Source organism: Balaenoptera physalus (assembly GCF_965194825.1).
Source record: "Balaenoptera physalus genome assembly, chromosome: 16".
NCBI lineage: Eukaryota > Metazoa > Chordata > Mammalia > Artiodactyla > Balaenopteridae > Balaenoptera > Balaenoptera physalus.
In genome coordinates, this window is record NC_138898.1 from 16,738,110 (window position 1) to 16,760,833 (window position 22,724).

Sequence of the window (22,724 nt, forward strand, 5' to 3'; positions counted from 1 at the left end):
CAGAAAAGTGAGAGAAGAATGGTTCATTAAGGCAAGGGTTGGGGAAGGGCATTTGGGCGGAAGGAACTGCTTATGCGGAAGAGCCATCGCCAAGTACGGTTTGCCCTACTGTCGCCGTGAAAATGAGAAACCAGACGCCGGTAACCACAAACAGGCAGCCCTTCTCCCCAGGGGAGGGTTCAGTGCCTGCCCTGAGGGAGCGTGGACGTGTGTGCAATGCAGCTGTCTCGCCGGCTCAAACCGATGAGAGCAGAGACTTTAGAATTTTTGTTACAGTCTTCAGCGGGTACAGAGTAGTCGGAGTTTTAGGGTCTTAAAACACACACACTACTCCTGTTGCTTTTTCACAACTACTGTGACTGCAAAGTGAAAAAGTGAAGAAGAGGGTGACTGTGATTTCTCTTCCTGAGGATGCTGTCTTTTGGTACCAAATTGGGTGAATACAGTTTGCAGTCAGTCTTTGCCAGAAGACCAAAAAAGTAGCTGCCCAGAGCACTTCTTCCACTATTGGAGGTTGTAGACGGAGCAAGGGCCTTAGAATCAGCTGCCACCAAGTTCAGTTCCTGGCTGTGCCTTGTACCATCTGGGTGACCTTGGGCAAGTTGCTTACTATCTCTGAGTGAAAGTTTCTTACCTGTAAAGTGAGGTTAATAATTTCTAAATGCTGGCTTATTGTGAGGATTGTAGATAATGCATATGCAGCTCAGAATGTGCTCAGTAAACCGAGGGGTGAACATATCTGTTCTGATATTGAACAGATCAAGATTCATAATTTTTCATTTTTATTTTCTCTCCTGGTGAAAATTTCGTAATTTTACAGTCTTAGAGCAGATAGAACCATTACATGTTTCACAACCTGTAGCATGTTGTATACTTTGACAATACCATCACATTTCTGACAACTACGCTCTGTTGCTTTTTGCTTTGGGAAGTTGGGGGAATTTTGGCCTCTCCCCCATCATATTTCACATTTGTCTATTAGCAGATGGTATTAAGATGGAAATCAAATCATAGTGTTTCTCAGAATTCACAGCACATATCAAAGGATAATAGTAGCTCTTCTTGGCTCAGCTTTGATCCCCAGTAGGTCAGTGTCAGTGTCATTGGTGTGTTTTCCATGGTCTTCCAGCTTCATCGCCCATAATTCCTGGGGCAGGGGGCTGGGTAAACAAAAATGTAAGGCAAAGAGTGGGACTGAGTTAAGAGGAAAAGGCAATAAAGTCACCAGCACATACTGATGTTAAGAAAGTTCTTCTCTTGTTCACAAATCAGAAAGCTAATAAGACCACCATGAAGTAGGTGATGAACCACAAGCTTGTGAAAAAGACTTTTGTTGCACTGAAATAAGGCAGCAAGATCCATCAGGCAAGTGCAGGGTGTCCTGGACTCATGGGGTGTTACATGCTCACATTCTGTCCAATCAGAATTGCTTTTAGAAATGGCTAATCACCAGGACTGTACCAGCCCCAGCCTGGGCTCCCTATGGCCCTAGACCTGCCAAACATACAGAGGCATGTGAGGTAGAGCACAGCATGAACTTGGCAGCCAGGCTCAAAGACGATGAGCGTCCAATTGAATGCCTCCTCTTCAAGACCCCGTTTCCCATAACCCGGCTTGGCTCTCCTTAGAGATTTTGAAAGTCATTCTGCTTGGATCTAACAGAGAGGCACACCAACACAAAGGTTACCTGTGACAGCCCCAGAGTCAGCTTATATGGCTCCAAGTCCCAGCTCTGGCCCTTATTAGCTATGTGACCTCCAGGCAGGGTACAACTTCTCTGACTCTGTCTCTTCATTGGTAAAAAGGGGATAGTTCCTACCTTGGGGTTGTTTTGATGAAAACTGAGACTTGAAAAAGTCTAGCACAGAAACTGGTTCAGCATAGGCAGATGTTCTCAAGCTGACTTTGACCAGTTAAGCAAAAAAGGAGTGGTTAACAGGATCAGAATCTCTCAAAATCATTGGGAAAACTAGAGAATAAGACTCAAGGATTCCCAGGAATGACAGGAATGATGCTGCAGCACTGATCTGATGAGGAAACTGATGCTGCCAATAAGTACCAATTGCTATATCGTTGCCACTTCTACACCAGGAACTCAGTTTTGTGGGTGTTGTTACCGCAGCTACCACATGAAAGAGAGCTCCCAGTTCCTTCCTTGAGTCAAAAATCTGGCACAGGTGCATCCTGAGGCCACATGCCTGGGCCCGAGCCGCAGGGGGGGCTGGGAAAGTTAGTATCTAGTATTTTCAGCTACTGTAAGTGGAGGTAGTTATTGCCTCTCATTATGTCTCATAAAACAGGAGATTCCCTGAATATAGGAAGAGGTTCAGATGCCAGGCAGACAAACCTAAGAAATGTGCAATCCACCCACCCAAAGAAAGACATCATCGACATAGAAAAATAAGAGGGTGTTGGGTGATACCCTATAGGCTTGTTACATCTCCGTCATTTTACACATTGAGATCAAAATCCAAACACCAAGAGACCCTCTGGTAAAGAGGTGCTGGTTGCCTACCCAACACTTTCCCCTTCTCTCTTAGTGTTGGAACCCCTGTGTTATTGTGGGGAGTAATGTGCCTGGTTAATCAGACATATATCCCAACCTCCATTACAGGTAGGGTGGATGGCTACTGAGATGCAAGCAGAAGTCATTGGGTGGGGCTGCTGGGGAAGCTCTATAAAGGTGCCCTTTTGCCATTTCCTCCTTTTTCCCTGCCCAGCACACAGAAGCAGTGGTTAGAGCTCCAGCACCATCTTATGATAATATAATAATCCTAATAGTAGAAGCCACTTGCCAAGGACGGCAGAGCAGAAATACAGAAAGCCTCTGATGACCTGTCATACCAGCCCTGGACCACCTAACATAACCCTTATTTTATGGGCTGGGAAAAAAAAAATCTTATTTAAGCTATTGTTACTCTGGGTCTCTGTGACTAGCAGCTGAAGGTAATTCTTACAGATACAAGCTGGCTTCAGTGGTTTCACAGGTGCTTCTCTTCTAGCAATCTAAGACGGCATCATCCTCCGGTGCATAGGAAAATCCCAGGAAGGCACTTGAGGCCCCAGAACTGCTGGCCATGGTGTCGGGAGTGCAGCCAATGGACTTTGACACAGCTTCTTGGGTGAACTCTGGGTCAAAGTGTTTCAAGTCAGCAGGTCCTGCCTGTGAATATAAGCCAATGATAAGAAGGGAACACTGGGGTCAGAGCTGCCAAAGGAGCCCACAGCCATGAGAGAGATGTTAGTGCTGCCCTCTGAGTGCCCCAGGGGCATCCTTACTTAATTGTCACTTATCCATGCATTTACATTGGTCATTGTATTCCATGAGGTCCAATAACAATCTATCAATTCCTCCATCCCCCACCCCAGCACCCTACCTGCTCCACACCAACCCCCCAGACGCTGCTGGTAGGAAGTAGATTGTGACATGAATGCAGTATAGATCAAGGACATAAAAAATGTGCACAACAGATACAGTACAGAGAACAAACTAGTGATTCCCAGAGGGAGGAAGGGCAAAATAGGTGAAGGGGATTAAGAGGTACAAACTACTAGGTATAAAATAAATAAGTTACAAGGATATAATGGACAGCACAGGGAATATAGTAATACTTTATAATAACTTCGTATGGAGTATAATGTATAAAAATATCAAATTACTATGTTGTACACCTGAAACTAATATAATACTGTAAGTCAACTATATCTCAATAATAAATAAATAAATAAAAATACATTCACATTCTTTGACTTGGTAATTCCCCAATTGGAATCCATCTTAAGGAAATAATCACAACTGTGGGCATAGATATACACTTAAAGCTATTCATCAGTCCATTATGATAAAGAAAAAATGGCAATAACCTAAAGTTCACCATTAGGAATGTGGTAGAATAAATTATGTTGCCAACATAGGGCTGAAATATTATACAGTCACTTAAAATCATACTTATAATGTCTTATATGACAGTAAATAATGACATAGTTTTTAGCAAAAAGAAAGAGGGGAGAGATGATATTTATATATATGAAGTGTGACCTATGTAAAAAACATAGAAAAGACTTGAAGGAAACATGCCAGTGGTGCTTTCTCTTGGGTAGCGAGATAAGCTTTTTCTCCTTGATGCTTTAAACATCTGTTTTACACACTTTCTAGAAAGAGTACATGCCATTTTTATTATCAGGAAAAAAGCTAAACATAGAAAGAAAATCTTTACAGGGCTTGCCTCTGTCTGGGTGTGCTCCATGACACAGCGCTTTAAAAACTGTAAAGAGCTCTGCGATGAGGGTTATTGGTGCTAAAAGTAAAGAAGTGGCAGCCTGGCTCCTCACACAGAGCTCAACTGGCTTTCAGGACTTCTGGGCTCTAGACCCAATTCTGCCTCTAACTTATGGGGTGGCCTTGGACAAATCATTGAGCCTCTTGGACCCTTGGTTCTCCCATCTGTAGAAAGAGAGCAGGCTCAGATACCCGCCCCAGATACCCTCCAAGCTTCCATCAGCCCTGGGAATCCAGAATCTAGAATGTGAAGACCTCTTACCACATTTGGGTTGAAGGGTGGAGTCAGCCTCTTGTGGTACAAGTCGTCCCAGTTTATGGGGCTGAAGAATACATGGTTCTTTATCTCAAGCTGCAGGAAGAAGGTACTGATCAGAAGTAGCCCTTTCCATTGGGGTTCCCACCCCACCTCACATGCCTCGGAGCTCCAACTCTATTGGCAACTGGTTGTCAAGCCCTAAACTCTTCACTAGGAAGGTAACTTGCCGTTCTGGCTGGTTTCCTGGGACAAAGGAGTGTCTGCAGTTAGACTTCTCCCCTTCGCCATTATCTCAAACTCCAGCCTTCTCCTCGTAGCAGTTGTTTATTCCACAGCTATTTACTGAGCACCTACTCTGTACCATATTAGGCTGTAGAGGTATGTCAACAAGACAGCAGAACCTGCTCTTGGGGGCCCCGGGGGATCTTGGGGACCCCCTGTCCCCCATTCTACTTCAGTGCATCCTGCCTCTTCCAGAATTCTAACCAGAGAAATAGAGCAAATCGACTCACTAAGGAAGATTTGGGAAATAAAGCCCCAAGAAAAGCTGCAGTTTCCCAAAGATCCAGAATTTAGGATTCAGCCCTGGGCGTGATTCACTACTTCTCTCCTAATCCAAACCAGTGGTGGCACGAACTTCCACCTGTTCCAGCAGGACCCTCTCTCTGTCTGTGTTTCTCAAAGAATGATTCTCTGGCTCCATATCAAAACCCCCCAGGGGGTTGCTAAAAAGCCAGATCCAAACTATTTCCAGACGAACACCCAAGAAACTGGTAACACTCATTGCCCCCAAATTTAAAAAACTCAGTGGCTGGAGGGACTTTTTCTGAATATCCTTTGGATTTTGATCTATGGGAATGTATACCTTATTTTAAAAATCATACATATTTTTTAAGATGCAAATTTCCTCTGGGAAGGAGGGGACCTGTCTTCATGAAAGCCCTGTTCTTTAGGCTGTCCAGGGATGGGTAGGCAAATGCCCTAAGTGTTGTTATACTTCACAGTATCTGGCATATAGGGCAGTTTGTACAAACATTTAAAAAGCACTACATGCCAGACACTGGCCTAAGTGTTTGTATATATTATTTAATCTTCATAAGAGCTCTGAACTGGGTGCTGTTATTACAGATGGGGAGACAGACGCACAGAGAGAGGTTAGCCACGTGCCCAGGGTCCTGCACCTAGTAACTGGTAGAGGGGGGATCTGAACCCACGTAGTCTGTCTCACAATCCATGCATCTCAACTTCTACGCTAGAAGAGCAAACGTCTAGGGAGCATGCACAGTTGGGAAAAATTATGGACCATAAGATACAAAAAGGCCAAAAACCAACTGCCACTTCTGAGGTGCTGGGAGAAAAAGCAGGATACCGGGCATGAGCCCTGCACACAACACCACCAAGGGGGTGGGCAGATCACCTAAGCCACCCCTCCTGCCCAACCCACAGATCTGCCCCTACTCTCACCCCATTTAAGGAATGAGTCCACCCTCCTCAGAGAGCAAGCAAGGGCACCTGTTACTTTCTTTTGCCCCCTTGTGCTATATAGCACAAGTCCCAAGAAAGCCTTGCCTGAATTCCTGTCTGGCCTCTTATCGTATTGTCACACTCTGCAATAATTTGTGTTTGCTTGTCTGCCTTCCCCTCATAAACTTAATAAGGGCAGAGGCCCAGTCTAACGAATCCCTAGCATTTAGCTCAATGCCTGGCACATAGTAGGTGCTCCATAAATACTGGCTGAATAAAAGTGTTCGAATGAAGGAAATAAGTATGCAGCAGCAGCTGTGAATCTCCAAATGTGTGAATTAGCAGTGCCTGGTTTTAGAAAACAGCTGGATGCATGTCACTGCTTCTGGGTTGCCTCTGCAGGAAGCTGAGAGCCCCACGAGGGGCCAGTGTTCCGCTGGCAGGTCACTTACAAAGTCTGTTTTGGAGCCCAGCCGCTGCCTCTTGTCCTTGTGAAGAAGGGCTTGCAGGAGGTCACAGGCGGCCACTGTCAGGCCCCCAGGGATCCGTAGCGGCTGGCTCAGAATGTTCTCATACATCTGGGACACATCTCGGCTGTAGAAGGGCGGCTGGTGAGAGAGAGACGGGAGGATCATCCATGCTACAGTGGGCACAGTGCTCAGGGACACTTGGAGCAAAGTGCGCAGCTGGAAGGCTTCAGCCAGACCTGTGTCTGTGCGACGGCTCACGTGGCAGATTGGAGCGAGACAGAGACCTCAGGGTATCCAGCACAGCGGACAGGCTGTTGGGAAGGCCGAGAAGTCTCTCCCCACCAGTGTGAGGCTTGTGGATCACCCAGGTGCCTCCTCTATCCCATGTCTCTCAATCCAGCTTGTGCAACGACTTTGCACTTTGCAAAGTTAACAGTTTCCTGTCATCATTTCATCCCAGCCTCACAACCATCCTTTGAGACAGGTTGTAATTTTTCAGATGAGAAGAGCAGGCAGCCTAGGATTGGGTCCAGGGGCTGGTTCCACAACCTCCCAGCACTGTGACCTTTCTGGGTCTCAGTTTCCTTGTCAGGAGGCACCACAGGAGTAACATGTGAGATGGTATATTGTAAAGTGCGGAAATGACTTTATTGAAAAAATATCTAATCCTTGTACTCACTTTGGCATCATCTTTTTTCAGCTTGGAGAGGAGTGATGGCTCATTCAGTTCCTCAAGGAGCCTGAGGAGGCCACACAAGGGACAGATCCACCCCCATCTCTTCCAGAGTCTGCTATACCCCACTCACCAGGCCGTGCAGCATCTCGTAGAGAACGGCCCCCAAGGACCACCAATCCACTGCCCGATCATAAGGCTCTTTACGAAGCACTTCTGGGGCCAGGTACTGTTGAGGGGAAATACATTTATCTGAAAGGCACTCAGCCTCCGTCTCCCCATTTGTAAGCAAGGCACTTGTAGGAAAAGCTCAACAGCGGTTGATCCTGCTGTGATATTTACTTGTCTGTGCATATGTTTATTCAGCATCCATTTGTCAAAGACCTGATTTGCGTGGGGCTCTTTGCCAGTGTGCTAGGGACATAGAGGAGATCAGGCAGGACTGCCCTGTACAGTTGTATGTGCTGTGCACCACACAAAAGTACCAGCCAAAGGGGTAAAGGGGGCTGCAAGCCTGGCTATGATCAACTTACCAAGCCATAACCCTAGTATAGGGGTGCATCTGACAACTGACATATATTTATTTATTTTAAAAATTTATTTGTTTATTATTTATGGCCATGTTGGGTTTTTGTTGCTGTGCAGGCTTCCTCTAGCTGCAGTAAGTGGGGGCTACTCTTTGCTGCGGTGCGTGGGCTTCTCATTGCGGTGGCTTCTCCTGTTGTGGAGCACGGACTCTAGGTGCACGGGCTTCAGTAGTTGTGGCACGTGGGCTTAGTTGTTATGCAGCATGTGGGATCTTCCTGGACCAGGGCTCAAACCCATGTCCCCTGCATTGGCAGGTGGATTCTTAACCACTGTGCCACCAGGGAAGTCCCAACTGACATATATTTAAAGGGGAATTTTTTGGGCATTTTTCTGCCCAAAGTGGGTGACTTTATCGAATTTGCTCAAAAGCATCCAATCAGTGTCTTGGGACTAGGAAAGCCCTGGGAATACTCACGGAGCAGTGGGAAGACTAATGGATAAAGTGTAAGTCAGTGTGGCACATACTTGCACTGGAAATCTTAGTAGCAGATGAATGGAAAGGAGTCAGGAAAGAGGAGGTGGCACTTGAGTTCCTCCTGACAGCTGAATGAGTGCCTTGTATCTGTGCCTTGCACAAGGAGAGAACCTGAGGCAGAGCTGTGCTTCCTGCCAAACCCGAGGGCTTGGTGGCCTCTTAGCCTGGTGTCTCTGCCACTGAGGAAAGGGGTCTCAGCAACAAAGCCACTTCGAGAGACTGTGCGTGCGGAGAGGGGCAGGGAATTATGCGGACCTGAGCCCTACTGGGTGTGTGGTCACAAGCAGGTCATTGAACCTCCTAGAACCTTGGTTTCCTCATCCACATAATGGGACCACAGAATCCCTCCCTAGGGGCTGTGTTAAGGACACATGCTAACATATGTGTTACCCCTTGAACAATGGGAGCAACTGTGGTTACTCCTGTCTGTGCTCCCGGCACCATGGCAGTGGCTGAGTCATGGAAGAGACTTGTCAGGGCCACGTGTCTCCGACACCATCCAAGGTGCCGTATCCCCTGCTCCTTGCCCCAGCAGTGTCCAAGGAAGGGTCATCTGGGTTTTTAGGCTTTGGGAGGCCAGTTCTGTCTGTGGACGCCCTGCCATACCCAAACACAGACAATAGCTCCTGCTTAGAGAGGCCGTCTGTCCATCAGCTCCCCTAAAACCAAATTGAGGAGACAGCTGAAATCTGAGACCCAGATTTTCAAGCGCATGGAGAAAAACAAAAGCTAAATTCCTGTCCCATGCCAGTTTGGGAGGACTTGCCAGCCCTTCAGCCTCAGTCCCCCACCCCCAATCCAGACATCTGTCCAAGCAGCTGGGAAACCCTTTGGGCCCAAGGTCCAAGGAGTTTAAGGAGTTTAAGGAAAGGTTTTTAACCCCAAAGCTGCAGGGAGGCCTTGGCAGGACAGAGAGATGTATGTGAATTACTGCTGAGACTCACAAATTTTAACCCTCCAGGATCTTGGTGGCTGGAAGAAGGAGGTAGACCAGTGTCTTTACCCTTGCAAACCTCGATCTTAACTGTCAGGCCAGGGCCTCCTGTGGCACATGGACTTCACCCTGTAGGGCAGTGCTGTCCAATACAGTAGCCACTAGCCACGCATGGCTGCCGAACATTTGAAATGTGGCTGATCTGAGCTGAGAGGGACCATAAGTATAAAAGGCACACCAGGTCAAAGACTTGTTAGAAAAAAAAGAATAAAATATTTCAACAATTTTATGTTGATTGTATGTTGACATGATACTATTTTGCCTGTGTTGGGTTAAATAAAATATATTACTAAAATTGATTTCTCCTCTTTCTTTTTTCTTTTTAAATGTGGTTGCTGGAAATTTTAAAATTGCATATATGGTTTGCATTTCTGTTTCTATTTCTATCGGACAGCACTGCTGCAGAGTTTCACCAGCCGGGTCCCAGCAGCCCCTAGAGCTGTTGCCCCCATGACACGGAGGAGGGAACCAAGGCTGAATGTACAGCCAGCTCGGGAAAGTGCTTGGGTGGAAGAAGTGAGTCCCTCTGGCATAACCTGGTGGCCCTAATCAGGAGCTGTGGCCTCATCCACTCCCAGCCTTGCCCCTCCCAGGAGGTTTAGCTTACCTCGGGGGTGCCACAAAACGTGGACGTGGTCTCCTCGGGCTCTACACCTTCCTTGCAGAGGCCAAAATCCGTCAGCACCACGTGTCCCTATAGAGGAGGGAGGGCAGGGGTGGGAGGGTGGTCTGAGCCAAAGGTATACCCAGGTCTATCCCCAAAGCCTGGATGCCACATCTGGGGCAGCGGCCGTGGGGTCTGATGTCCCTGGCAAAGGCACGGGCTGGCGGCTCCACTCAGAGACTCAGTGCTTCTAACCTGGATGCTAAGAGCAGCACAGGGGCCAGGTGGGGAGATGGCATTGCACTGTCTATCCCCAGCTCATCACAAACTCAGATCGACAACCTACAACAGCAGCAGTTCCAGAATGTTCTCGCTGGAGGGGCCTAGTGGCAGCAGCCCCCTTAACAGAGGGCTGGGGACGCAGCAAGCACGCCTTGTGACAGCTGAGCGAGAGGGTGGTTGGTAGAGCAGTGAGTGGATGCTGCGGGGCTCTGTCCTCCAGATCCCCCCTTTAGGAGCTGTCCCGCCCATCCCCCCATGCTGGGCCATTGCCCTCATCCAAAGTCATGCCCCCTCTCAAGGGGCAATCCCCATCCAATGACTGGTCAATGTAGGGGCACAGATGCCCAGCCTCCTTGCCTCAGTTTGGAACAGTTCTGAAGAGCCATCCCAGCTCAGGCCCACCCCACCCCTGTCAGATCAGCTGAGGAGGCCTCACTTGCAACCACGGGGCATGTGAGCTTCTTCCTCTGCCCAGCCCTGCCTCCTCACCCCCTTAAACGTGGATCTCTTGAGAGCGTTCCCCAGGAGACTTCTGCACCCAGCGCTCCATCTCAGAGTCTATTTCCAGGGAACGCAGTCTATGACACGGAAGGACTACAAAATCCTCGAGCCTCCACAGGGCTCCACCCCTGCCCCCCACCCCGTATACACATACATGCACATGGATATGTAGCCACGTGTAGACATAACGCACATGCGTGTCCATATATGCGGGTACGTGTGTACACAGGCATAGGCACACATGCGCACACATACTTGAATGCGTCCCTAGCCACATGCACGCATGCACAATGCGTGCACACACACTCATGGGCACACAGCACACGCGTGCGTGCACACACACATACCCACCAACCTGGCAGTCCAAAAGAATGTTCTCTGGTTTCAGGTCCCTGCAGAAAATGAGAGAAAAGGGCGCTGTGATGTCACAGCTGCTTAGTGACGTGAGCTGGGGACCGGGGTCCTGCAAGAGGACTGTTCATGGAGATGCAGAGATGCACAGGGAGAGCCCGAGGAGGATGGGCGCTCAACCCCAGGAAGGAGGAGGCTCCCCCTCGCTGGCGGGCCCTCCTCCTCAGAGAGAGGACCAAGTTCACCAGGATTTCAGCAGGATCTGGGGGTCCATACAACGCCTGGCTGTGGGGGCAGAAGGGCCAGACCTAGCTCTGAGCCACAGGCAGGCCTCACCTGTAAATGATGTTGAGGGAGTGCAGGTAGCCAATGGCGCTGGCCACCTCGGCGGCGTAAAACCGGGCCCGGGGCTCCAGGAACCGGCGCTCCCGCTGCAGGTGGAAGAAGAGCTGGAGGGGGAGGAGACATGTGAGCGGGTTCCTGGGGGGCTCCAGCTCCTCGAGTGTGGGGTGGGGGGGCAGCTGGCCAAGTGACCCACTCTCTAAGCTGCAATGTCCTCATACAAGGAAGGGCATGCTGGCCCCTGCCCCACAGAGCGGGCAAGGTGTCAGCAGGAAAGATGAATTAGCAGGGATGGAGCACCTACTGAGTTTCAGGCTCCAGCCAGACCCTTTCACGTCTCTAATCTCCTTTAATCTTCCTGACTACCTTCCAGGTATCAAGTAGGAGGCCAGTTTCACAGAAAAGGAAACTGGAAGAGTCAGAGCAGTCAGGTGACTTGCCCAAGGTCACGTACTGTAATTGGCAGAGATGTGATGTGAACCTGGGTGTGTCAAAGATGTGCTTTTCCTCCAACCCAGGTGATAAAATGATTATGATGGTCAAACTGAGCCTGGATTAGATCTGCTCCCGGGCCAGTTGCTTTGGTCTATTTGGCTGGCAAAGAAAGCCCTTTACCTCCACCAGGGAATTTAGGGATGCAGGACAAAGACTTCCCTCTTGGCATCAGGCTAAAGAGCATGAGGTCACACAGGTTAAATCTGGGGTCACTGAGAAGGGCCATCTTGTCATCTTGCTCAGAGAGGCAGAAGAGGGAACCCAGCTTATCCCAGCTGTGTTTCTGGGTCACCAGGTGGCCTCAGGTCATTTCCACAGGGACTGGTCACTCCCATGCAGTGGTCTTTGGTGTAAGATGGGGGCGTTAGAAATACTGACCACAGAGCTCCTCTAACATTGACTTTTCCCAGGTCCACTGAAGGGATTCTGGGCAGCTCTGCGTGGAAGTCAAGTAATGATAATGGCTGGGAGTTAGATAGACCCGCCTTCAAATCCTGGCTCTGCCGGGTACAGGCTGAGTGGCCTTGAGCAAGTGAGTTACCTGCCCAAGCCTCAGTTTTTTTCAGCTGCAGAATGGGTCTGTTGTAAGGATGAGGGGAGATTGTTCCAGAACCTGGGGCACCATGAGCATGTGGGATGGAAAGCTCCTGCTGAGAGCCGGGCAGGGAAGGCGCCAGGTGGACCTACACCCACCTCTCCCCCGTTGACATAGTCCAGCACAAAGTAGAGCTTCTCCGGCGTCTGGAAGGAGTAGCGCAGGCCCACGAGGAAGGGGTGGCACATGTTCTTCAGGAGCACGCTGCGCTCCGCCATGATATGGCTCTGCTGCAGAGTCACACAGACAGGCCGTGTCACCGCCTACACGGCCACCCCACCCAGGACCTTCTCGTGCCCCTGCTCAAACACCCACCGTGGCTCCTCACTGCCCTCAAAGCCAAGGCCAGGCTCCTTGCTTAGCATCCAGGACTCTGTGTGGTCCACCTCATCCCCGACCAGCCCACGTGGGTGCACCTCCAGCCCTGGATCCAAATGCCCCGCCCGCCTCCCTGGGACAGTAAGCAAAGCTATGTGAATACCGCATAAATGTGTCCCAAGGACAATCCTGCAGAGGGAAGAAGCTGAGCGCTATCCACATTCAGCCTTGATTGCTGTTCCCCTGCCAGGATGCCATTGTCAGACCATCAGAATCCTATCTTCAAGGCCAGCTGCAAGGCCACCTCCTTCAGCTTTCTGAAGGACACCTGCCCTTCGATGTCCTTGTTAGCATTAATTCCCTCTTCTGAGTCCTCCAACTTGACATTCAGTTCTCTCTCAGGGCCCACTCTGTCCTTCTCATGGAGTTGGTGTTAAGAGACTCAAGTCAGGGCTTCCCTGGTGGCGCAGTGGTTAAGAACCCGCCTGCCAGTGCAAGGGACACGGGTTCGAGCCCTGGTCCGCGAAGATCCCACATGCCGCGGAGCAACTAAGCCCGTGCGCCACAACTACTGAGCCTGAGCTCTAGAGCCCGCAAGCCACAACTACTGAGCCCACGTGCCACAACTACTGAAGCCTGCATGCCTAGAGCCCGTGCTCCACAACAAGAGAAACCACGACAATGAGAAGCCTGCTCACCGTAACTAAAGAAAGCCCACGCGCAGCAACGAAGACCCAATACAGCCAAAAATAAATAAACAAATAAATTAATTAATTTAAAAAAAAAAGAGCCCTTCTCTTAAAAAAAAAAAAAAATAGAGACTCAAGTCAGTAGAAGTATCTAGAACTCCCAGATGGCTGGAGCTTGAAGGGCCTTTGGAGAGCCTGAAGTGTGACCCCCACATTGCACAGATGGGGAGGCTGGCACCTGACAGAGCAGAGGACTGGTCCACCATGGAGCCCTGAATCTTTAGGGGAAGGCAGAGGGCCGGGCCGGGTCCCCTGCAGGCCCTTGGGGTAAGGTGGCTAGCCTGCCTTCCTGGAGAAGGGTCAGCATCCTGGGCACCACCTGGCCCCCCTGCTGGGCCACCTCTGTGCCCAGAGTTGGGACCCATCTTTGGAAGCCACCTGAGGCTGGGGGCGGGGCCATCAAGAAGCAGAGAGGAGATGCCTGGGTCCAAGCCCTGGTACCTCTTTCTTCTTTAAGATGGACTTTTTCTGTAGCACCTTCACTGCGTAGAACATCCCGTCAGACTTGTGCTTGGCCAGTAGGACCTGAGCAGAAAGACAAATGCAGAACCCGTGGGTGACTACTCCTCCAGGCTTTGTATTTCTCGATGGCAGTGCAGGCCTCCAGCCCCTGCCCTGCGCCCATGATTCTGCAGGTTGTAAGCTCCCTCTCTGCATGTGCAAGTAACAGCAGGGGGCAGAAGAGGCTGGAGAAGGGGAGACCCAGGACTTCCATGCTCACGGGTCACTCACCTTCCCGTAGTTTCCTTTACCAATGACTTTGAGGAAGTCGAAGTCGGTGGGCCGGGCACTGGGGGACGAGGGAGGAACACGGGTCAGCATTTGCAAGCTTGGGAAACTTGATGCTTTAGTTCAAATCAGAGCTTCTTTTTAACTTTGAAGCTGGAGAAGGCAGGGAGCTTTCTAAGAACGCCATGTTCTCCCAGCCAAGAGGGTCTTAAAAGACTGGCCCCTGCCCCTGGGGATCTCACAATCGAGTAAAAGCAGACAAGGTCGGGAGAAAACCAGACGCAACAGCATAGAAGGCAAAGGAATCTGACCTCCAAAGACTGAGAAAGGCCTGGAGGGTGGGGAGCTGCTAGTAATGCAGACTTTGGGGGGTACTTCAGCCACAGGGCTCAGCATGGGCAGAGGCTGGGGAATTAGTGGGAGATGAAGCTAGGGGCCGGTCCTAGGCCCAGATGGCAGAGGATCTTGACGCTGGACCAGAGAATTGGATTATATTCCCAAGGTGAGGGGGGAGCCAGGTATGAGGGGAGCCAGGGAGGAAAGTTATATGAGATGAGAACTCACTTTGGGTTGGCCGAAGGCCCCAGGTTGATATTCCCATTGGCCCTTGGGGGCTAAAGACATTTAAAGAAAGAAGTGATTAAAATCAGAGGGTCCCTACTCCTTGGACCCCTCTCTTTCCCCTGGTCCAAGCCCTGCTCCTTTTCCAATATCTCTACTAAGCTTCTTCCCTCCCTCCCTTCCTCCCTTCCTTCTTTCCATCCACCTGCCAACCCACCCACCATCTCACCTGCTTCACACAACAGCCTTGGGAGGCTGCTGGCCGTTGTACCAAATGTGAGCGTGAGGAAACTGAAGCCCAGAGAAGAGCCATCCAAGGACTTCCAGGATGCCCCACTGGCATGAGAACGCAGGTGTCCTCAGGTCCAATCCCATGATTTTCCACCCCATTTACTTCTTGAAGCCCTTGCCCAAGTCTCTTCTCTCTTTACCCTGCAAACGGCCCAGTTCTGTGGGCTCACAGTGATCCCTGTGGGCACCCCCAGTCCTGGGACCGCCCACTGGCTGACTGGGACTTCCAGGGATTTCCTCAGCCTTGGGAAGAAGTGAGCCCCCCCCCCCGGTGGTGGGTGGGGGAACCAAGACCCACTCACCTGCAGACTGGGGGTCCCAGCCAGGCTAGAGTCCATCTTGTAACAGTGATCAGGTGGGCTCTGGGGACACAAGGAGAAGCAGGATGAGAGAGCTGATGTTGGGGAATTAGTGTCACCTGTCTGGGGCCTTAGGCACCGCTGCCCTCTCCACCCTTCCCCAACCCAGACACCTGCCCAAGGCCAGTAACCCCTGCGTGGGACAAGAAATGATATCCCCTGGACCCAGCCTCTCCCATCAAACGTCTCAGGAGGGAGAGAGGGAGGATGGTCAGGGGTGGCCCCTCCTAGGCTGAGTCTTTTCAAGGGTTGAGGACAGCCAGGGCAGCACGATCCTTGTTAGTCAGGGCAGCTCTGGATATCTGGGGCGGCCAAGGCTGGAAGGACTCTTGCAGAGCATGAAGTCTGAACCCTTCTCCCCATTTCACTGGGGGGAGTCTGAGGCCCAGAAAGGGACTTGCCTAGGGTCCCACAGCTTGTGAGGGGCAGGCTGGGCTCCCCCGGATCCCATACAGGCATGTTGCAACCCTGGATCCCTGTGGACAGCCCCGGGCTGGGCTCTGTGCTGACTATTATCTCTCTGCCACAGAGACTTCCGCCTAACGTCCCTGGAAGGGCAGCTGCCCTGGGGACCCTGGGCCAGAGCCATGGACAGATCCACTGACCTATGTCTATTTGAGATGAAACAGTAGAGAGTGTGACCAACGTTCTATGTAGCCAGGAGCATATGTCTTCCCTGCCCCCAGCCTGCAGGGTGGAGGAGGCCGGTATGTCCAGGCCCTGGCTCAGCGTGCCCAGGACCCCATAGCCCTATCCCTGCTTGGAAGATCAAGGCCAAGAACCGAGATCTCACCTGAGAACCCAGTTGCTCGTGCGGGCTGCTGGGCACTGGGCATCCCAGGACCACAGCTTTGGCCTACTGTGGGACATGGGCTGCAGTAGAGACCACCCGTCTTTACAAGGGGATCCCTGGAGCAATCACCCCCTGGCCTTCTTGGGAGCTGAGAAAGTGACCACAGGGGAAGCGAGGGAATGGCCCAGCCCTGTGGAGCCCTGAGTGAGCCACAGAACTGCCCAGGTAGGGAGTGTGGCCTGGCTTCAGCCAGGGCCCCGTGCCTGTGCTCCCGCAGGCAGCCCACACGCCCCCCTGGCCTGGCCCTGACAGCCCCTCTGCCAGGCCCCAGCCTCCCCAGCCCCACGTACCTGCGCAGCCTGAGGAGAGGCCGCTGGGAGAACCAGTGGTGGGAGCCGGAGGATGGGCAGTGGACAAGAGAGCCTCTCTCTGTTCTCCCAACAAGGGCCGAAGTGTCTGTGCCTGGCGCCGGCCCGGCCCCGGCACCCAGCTCGGAACTCCCGGCCGCAGCAAGGAGGCTGTTGATGTCACGCGGGAGCCAGCGGGGCTTAAGAAGGGACCGAAGACCTCTGTTCCCTCGGGGACATCGCCTCCCCCTGGGGGGTGTGGGTGGAATGGGGTGAGCGACAGCTGCCGGAGAGCCCGGGCGACTCTGGGGCTTGTTAGAATGCGTGTGAGCGTGTGGGGCAAGGAGTGTGTGTGCAGGTGTTTCGTGCAGAAATGTGTGTCTGTGTGTCTGTCTGTCTGGTGTATCAGTGTGTCCCTGTATCTCAGGGTATTTGTGCATCAGTGTGACCACGTTTGTATAATTTTGTTGGTGTGTCTGTACATCTGTGACTCTCTGTTCTCACTGTGTGGAGATGTGCTTCAATGAGTCTCTGTGTAGTGTAGTGTGTGAACATGGCAGTGTGTACCTCTATATATGTTAACGTGCTGTGTGTATGTGTGTAAGTGTGAGTCTGTGTGATACCTGTGTGTGACAGTCGTCATTGTGTGTCTGTGTTCATATCGGTGTATATCAGTAAATTGTGTGTGTGTGTTGTGTGTGTGTGTGTGTGTGTGTGTGTGTGTGTGTGTGTGTAGGGGGCCTGTCTGTGAGGAGACATGTTCCCCGGGGCCTACCAAGACCTGGTGCAGACCACCTAGGGCTGAAGATGAGGTTCCAGAGACCTCACCGTGGCAGCCGAGAGCCCTTTGCCTCCCAAGAACCTGCAGGTGTTTCAGCGCCTGGGTGTCTGGTTCAGTCAGCATGGCCTTTGTCTTTGCTGAACACCTGGCCCTTTGGGCCTTTCCCTGCCGGCCCTCCGGGGCTCTGGCCACTGTCTCCAGGGCAGGGCTGGTTGGCTGTGTAAGAGCCAGGAAGCAGGGTCCCGGTGGCACCCTGGTGCACGAAGGCCTTGCTGCCTAGTGCGATAATCAGGTACTCACAGGGTCCCTTCCTCTCTCTCGCAGAGGTTATATGGGGTGTTCTGGGGAATGAAGGAGTTGACAGGGCCTGACACAGCTCCTGCCCTTCTGGAACTTTCTGTGTGGTTACCACATGCCACACCCAGACCTTTGTAGTTCACCACAGGGTGGATATCTGTGCAGCTGGGGCCGAGGGGGTTGGTCAGGGAGGGACCTAAGCCCAGTGGCCTTGGGGGTTCTCTGTGGGCTCTGAAGCGGGGGTGTCATACAAGGAAAACCCAAGAACTGTATCAGAGCTCTCCATTTTTTAAGAACAGAAATGTTGAACCAATACACAGATGGACAGGATATCATGTTGGCAAAACAAATGCCCAGAACGAGGACATTTCTTTTCAATGACAAGATGCTGATGCAGCCTTCATTTAGGAGCACTGCTTAGAACAGGAAAACAATAATGAAAATAATAATAACCTCGGTGTCCCACCGTAGGGCGCTTCAGAATACCCGCCGGCTGTAATAGCTCCCTCTCTGGAACTTACATCCCTCTTGAGAGACTGTCCCACTGCTATGTTCCCTTCTCAGTTAAAGTCCTTGAAAGAGTTGTCTGGACTTAGTCCCCTCTCCTCCTCCTTTTCTCTCTTGAACCCATTCCAAAGAGGCTGTCATCCCAACATGCCTCCAAAAGAGTGGACCAATGACCTCCTGTGCCAGAGCCAGCGATGGATTCTTTGTCCTCATCTAAGTCAGTGTCTCTGAGGACATAACCTGCTTTTCACAGCTGGCTTGAGGATCTCCCGGTTTCCCTCCTGCCTCGTGGATTGCTCCTTCTTCAGATCTTCCACTGGATTCCCCTCTTTTTTACCCTGAAACACTGGCCCGGCCTCTATCTATACTTGTTCCCCAGTTGACCACAGCCAGTTTAATGGTTTTAAGTGTCGACTAAACGCCACAATTTCCAAACTCATCTCTCTAGTTCTGCTTCTCTCCTGACTCTGGCTTCTCCGACACTTCACTAGTTAGATGCCTAGAGGCGCTTCACTCTTAACATGTCCAGAACGAAAGTCTTGACCTTGATTCCTTCCACTCTGCCCCAGACTGCTCCTCCCTCTGACATCCATCTCAGTTATGGTACTACCACCTACTCAAAAGTTCAAGCCACCAACTCGGAATTCATTCTAGAAACTCTGCACCCTCATCCCTCCTCCATTCCACCGCGAAATCCCATTAGACTCCACCTTCAAAATATACCCAGAAACTACTGCAACCTGTCCTGAGCCACCATCATCACTTGCGTGGACTATTGCCCTAGCATCCCTACTGTGTCCCTATTTCTTTTATTTTTTAATTAATTTTTATTGGAGTAGAGTTGCTTTACAATGTTGGGTTAGTTTCTGCTCTACAGCAAAGTGAATCAGTTATATGTATACATATATCCCCTCCTTTTTGGATTTCCTTCCCATTCAGGTCGGCACAGGTCATTGAGTAGAGTTCCCTGTGCTAAACAGTAGGTTCTCATTACTTATCTATTTTGTACATAGTAGTATATATATGTCAGTCCCAATCTCCCAGTTCGTCCCATCCCTCTCTTCCCTCCTTGGCATCCATAAGTTTGTTCTCTACAAACTTATGTAATTCTATTTCTGCTTTGCCAATAAGTTCATCTGTACTATTTTTCTAGATTCCGCATATAAGCGATATTACACAATGTTTGTTTTTCTCTTTCGGACTTACTTCACTCTGTATGACACTCTCTAGGTCCATCCACGTCTCTGCAAATGACACTATATCGTTCCTTTTTATGGCTGAGTAATATTCCATCGTATATATGCCTGTGTCCCTATTTCTATCTTGAGCCTCTACAATCTTTCTTCACCAAAGCCAGAGTGACTCTTTAAAACTGGAAATCAGATCACGTGACTTTGTGGCTCAGAAACTCCATTGTTCTTCCCACCACACTTAGGATTCAGATCCAAAGTCTTTACCACGGTCAACAAGATTCCATGTGACCCAGCTCCCATCTCCATCTCCACCTGGGTCTCCAGGCCCTCCCTCTCACTACGCTAGAAACTTTTTGCTGTTCCTCAAACACACAGAGCGCCCTCTAGCCTCCTGTCCCTTGCACTTATGTTTCCATCTGCTTAGAATATTCTTCCCCCAGATGTCTACATGGCTGGCTTCCACTAACATCACAGAGGTCTCTGCTCAAATGTCACCTCTCAGAGAGGACTTTTCTGATTGCACATAACTGATTGTCCCGGTTTGTCTCGGACTTAGGGGTTTCCTGGGATGTGATACTTTCAGTGCTTAAACCAGTACAGTCCTGGGCAAACCGGGATGGTTGGCCACACCGCAATACAAGTCCCACCGGTTCCCCATCCACATTTTCTGCTTTATATTTTACTTTGTAACACATCACTCTCTGACACCTTATCCTGCAACTCTTTGTTTATTTTCTGTCTTGAACTAGAACATCGGCTCTGCAAGGGCAAAGACTTTTCTTGTTCACTGTTGAATCTCCAGCGTCTAGCTCAGAACCTGGAATACGGTTGGTGCTCAGTACCTATTTGACTAATGAATCAAGGGATGAACTGATAAGATAAATTATAGTACATACATAAAATGGAAAATTACCCAGCTAAAAAATGGTATACAAGGGCTTCCCTGGTGGTACAGTGGTTAAGAATCCTCCTGCCAATGCAGGGGACACAGGTTCGAGCCCTGGTCTGGGAAGATCCCACATGCTGTGGAGCAACTAAACCCGTGCGCCACAGCTACTGAGCCTGTACTCTAGAGCCTGAGAGCCACAACTACTGAAGCCCGTGTGCCTAGAGCCCATGCTCCGCAACAAGAGAAGCCACTGCAATGAGAAGCCTGCGCACCGCAATGAAGAGGAGCCCCTGCTCACTACAACTAGAGAAAGCCCGCGTGCAGCAACGAAAACCTAACACAGCCAAAAATAAATAAATAAAATAAATAAATTTAGTTTAAAAATGGTATACAAGCCTATGTGAATCAAAACAGGAACATACATGTGATACAATGTCAAGGCAAAAAGCAGGTTTCCAAATGGTAGGTGACCAGGAATACCATCTTTGTAAAGAAAGTAAAGACATGCACATAACCACCAAAAAAAACGGCTGGAGGGACATGACCCAAGGTGACAGTGGGTTAGGTTCTTTTTTATCTTTGTACCACTGTGTAAAAATTCTCAAAGTGTTGCTGTTCACTTAATACTTAGGTACTAAGTTCTGGTGGGAGCTTTGACATGCTTGCTGCCCCCAAACACACTCTCCCATCCCCTTGACTGTGACTCCCACACCTGAGCAAACTCTCAGCATCTTTCTCTCCTGGTACCACTGCCCTATGATTTTTCTGGCCAGAGGCTGAATGAACATCGATACTTTTTCCCCGACTCTTCAGACCTACAGAGACCCCTGCAAACTCCCGGGGGGGTGGGGTGGGTAGTCCAAGCTCCTCCGTGAACCCTCCAGCCTGTTCCTCCCCCTAACTTGCCCCAGCCTAGACTTGTATCCCTCTGCCCCATCACTACACTGACCTGCCCCCATCTCCCTGGACCTGCTGAATGCGGTGGGAGTGCGGGTGGTGTCACACAGCTCCCTCTTGTTGGAACACTCCCCTGACCAATCTGGTCTGCTCAGATAACCTTTGCATCTGTCCTCACTCGCCTTCTCCAGAAGCCCCGCCAGACCACCCCCAGTGCCATGAACCCTAGCTCCCTTCCTTGTGCCCACTTCTGTTATTACACTGTCTTCACTCTACTGTCATTTATTCCTTTACAAGCCTGCCTGCCCAGTGCCTAGCAATGACATACCAATGACAGTGCATACCAACTGGGTCTTATTCTGTTCCTGCAGTGCCATGGGTTAGGAACTATCATCATTGCTGTTTTAAAGAGGAGGAAACAGGCACAGAGAGGCAAAGTGACTTGACTGAGACATCTAGGTAGTAAATGATATAACTGGGTTTTGAACCCAGGCAGTCTGACTCCAAAGCGCATGGCCTGGAATTTCAGGAAGAAGTTAGGAATTTAGAAAAGAAAGGAATGAAGTTAGTGGGAAGGAAGTTAGGATTAAATGGGTTAGTTAGGAAGGAAGAAAATTAGGCAGCTGAGAATGCAGAGAATTAGTTGAGAGGGAAGGAAGGAAAGGAGCAAAGAAGGGATGGAGGGGGACTTCCCCGGCGGTCCAGTGGTTAAGACTCCACGCTTCCACTGCAGGGGGTTTGGGTTCGATCTCTGGTCAGGGAACTAAAGATCCCACAAAAAAAAAAAAAAGAAAAAAGAAGAAGAAGAAGGAAGGGAGGAGGGAAATGATAGAAAAAATGAAGGAAGGGAGTTAGCAAGGAGGGTGTTAAGAAGGAAAGGAAGTCAATAGGGTAGTTAGAAAGGAAATTAGCTAGGTAACTAGTTCCCCAGTTTGGTAGACCAACAGGCCGGCCGGCAGGTGCCCTGCTCACGGCTGAGCCGCTCACCTGAGAACGCTGGATCCCAGCTCAGGTCCTGGGCAGCAGCCCCGTGCCCAGCTCTGCCTTCCGGCCTCTCTGCATGGTCCCTCTGACCTGAAACCCAGCCCTGACTTGCCGAACAACCTTCCTGGTCAGGAGCTGCCTGTCACCCACTCGCTCAGGCTCCCAAACCAGCTGAAGTTCAACCTCCCAGCCCTGCTGGCTGGGAACCGGCTGCAGGGCTTTCCGGTTACTAATTAACCGCTGGACCTGAATCACGACGCTGGCTGCTCCCACTGGCTCCTCCACGGGGCCCTGCCCTGGGGACCCTTTTGAAAAAGGTACAGCACAGCTTAAGTTGTGTGACCTTGGGCAAGCGACTCCAGCTCCCTGAGCCTCATGTGAATTGGTGATGACGGTGTGTGTTCTGCCTTACAGGGAGGAGCTCTGAAGTCCCTTTAACACTGTCACATTTCACTCTCTGAAATCTTCCCTCCGCCCCCCTCCACCGATCCCCACCTCCAATTCCAGCTCAAATGCTGACTCTCCCACATAGCCTTCCCTGATTCCATCAGCGGAGTCACTTTCCCTTTCTCTTAGAGCCTGGAGAACTGACCATGGAAAGGGCTTGTCTTGCACAGCTCTCCCTGATGGGGACCACCCGCCTCTGGGATTAGCCCA

At 50.6% G+C, this 22,724-nt stretch overlaps 1 protein-coding gene across 3 annotated transcripts; it reads right to left on the reverse strand.

Annotated features, from left to right (window-relative positions):
• Positions 1-759: 759 nt before the first annotated feature.
• SGK2 (serum/glucocorticoid regulated kinase 2) lies at positions 760-22,309 on the reverse strand. 3 transcript variants are annotated; one of them, XM_082430307.1, is made up of 15 exons: positions 22,071-22,308; positions 16,523-16,690; positions 15,323-15,382; positions 14,733-14,782; positions 14,172-14,229; positions 13,881-13,964; positions 12,471-12,602; positions 11,277-11,389; positions 10,945-10,981; positions 9,810-9,896; positions 7,279-7,374; positions 6,455-6,610; positions 4,542-4,631; positions 2,958-3,163; positions 760-1,160 (listed from the first exon to the last, which is right to left on the reverse strand). In XM_082430307.1, the coding sequence occupies exons 3-14, from the start codon at positions 15,356-15,358 to the stop codon at positions 2,999-3,001; spliced, it is 1,104 nt and encodes a 367-aa protein (XP_082286433.1). In that variant the 5' UTR covers positions 15,359-15,382; positions 16,523-16,690; positions 22,071-22,308; the 3' UTR covers positions 760-1,160; positions 2,958-2,998. The 3 variants fall into 3 exon arrangements, with proteins under 3 accessions (XP_082286433.1, XP_082286432.1, XP_082286434.1); XM_082430306.1 differs by having other exon boundaries at positions 16,523-16,768; XM_082430308.1 differs by lacking the exon at positions 16,523-16,690 and having other exon boundaries at positions 22,071-22,309.
• Between the last annotated feature and the right edge of the window lie 415 nt (positions 22,310-22,724).

Coding starts and splice junctions, on each gene's coding strand:
- SGK2 (XM_082430308.1), bottom strand. CDS start 15,358: ATGGACTCTAGCCTGGCTGGGACCCCCAGTCTGCAG. Junction 6,611..7,278: donor ACGAGATGCTGCACGGCCTG/GTGAGTGGGGTA, acceptor CTCTCTCACCAG/CCGCCCTTCTACAGCCGAGA. Junction 3,164..4,541: donor CACCCTTCAACCCAAATGTG/GTAAGAGGTCTT, acceptor TTATATTCACAG/GCAGGACCTGCTGACTTGAA.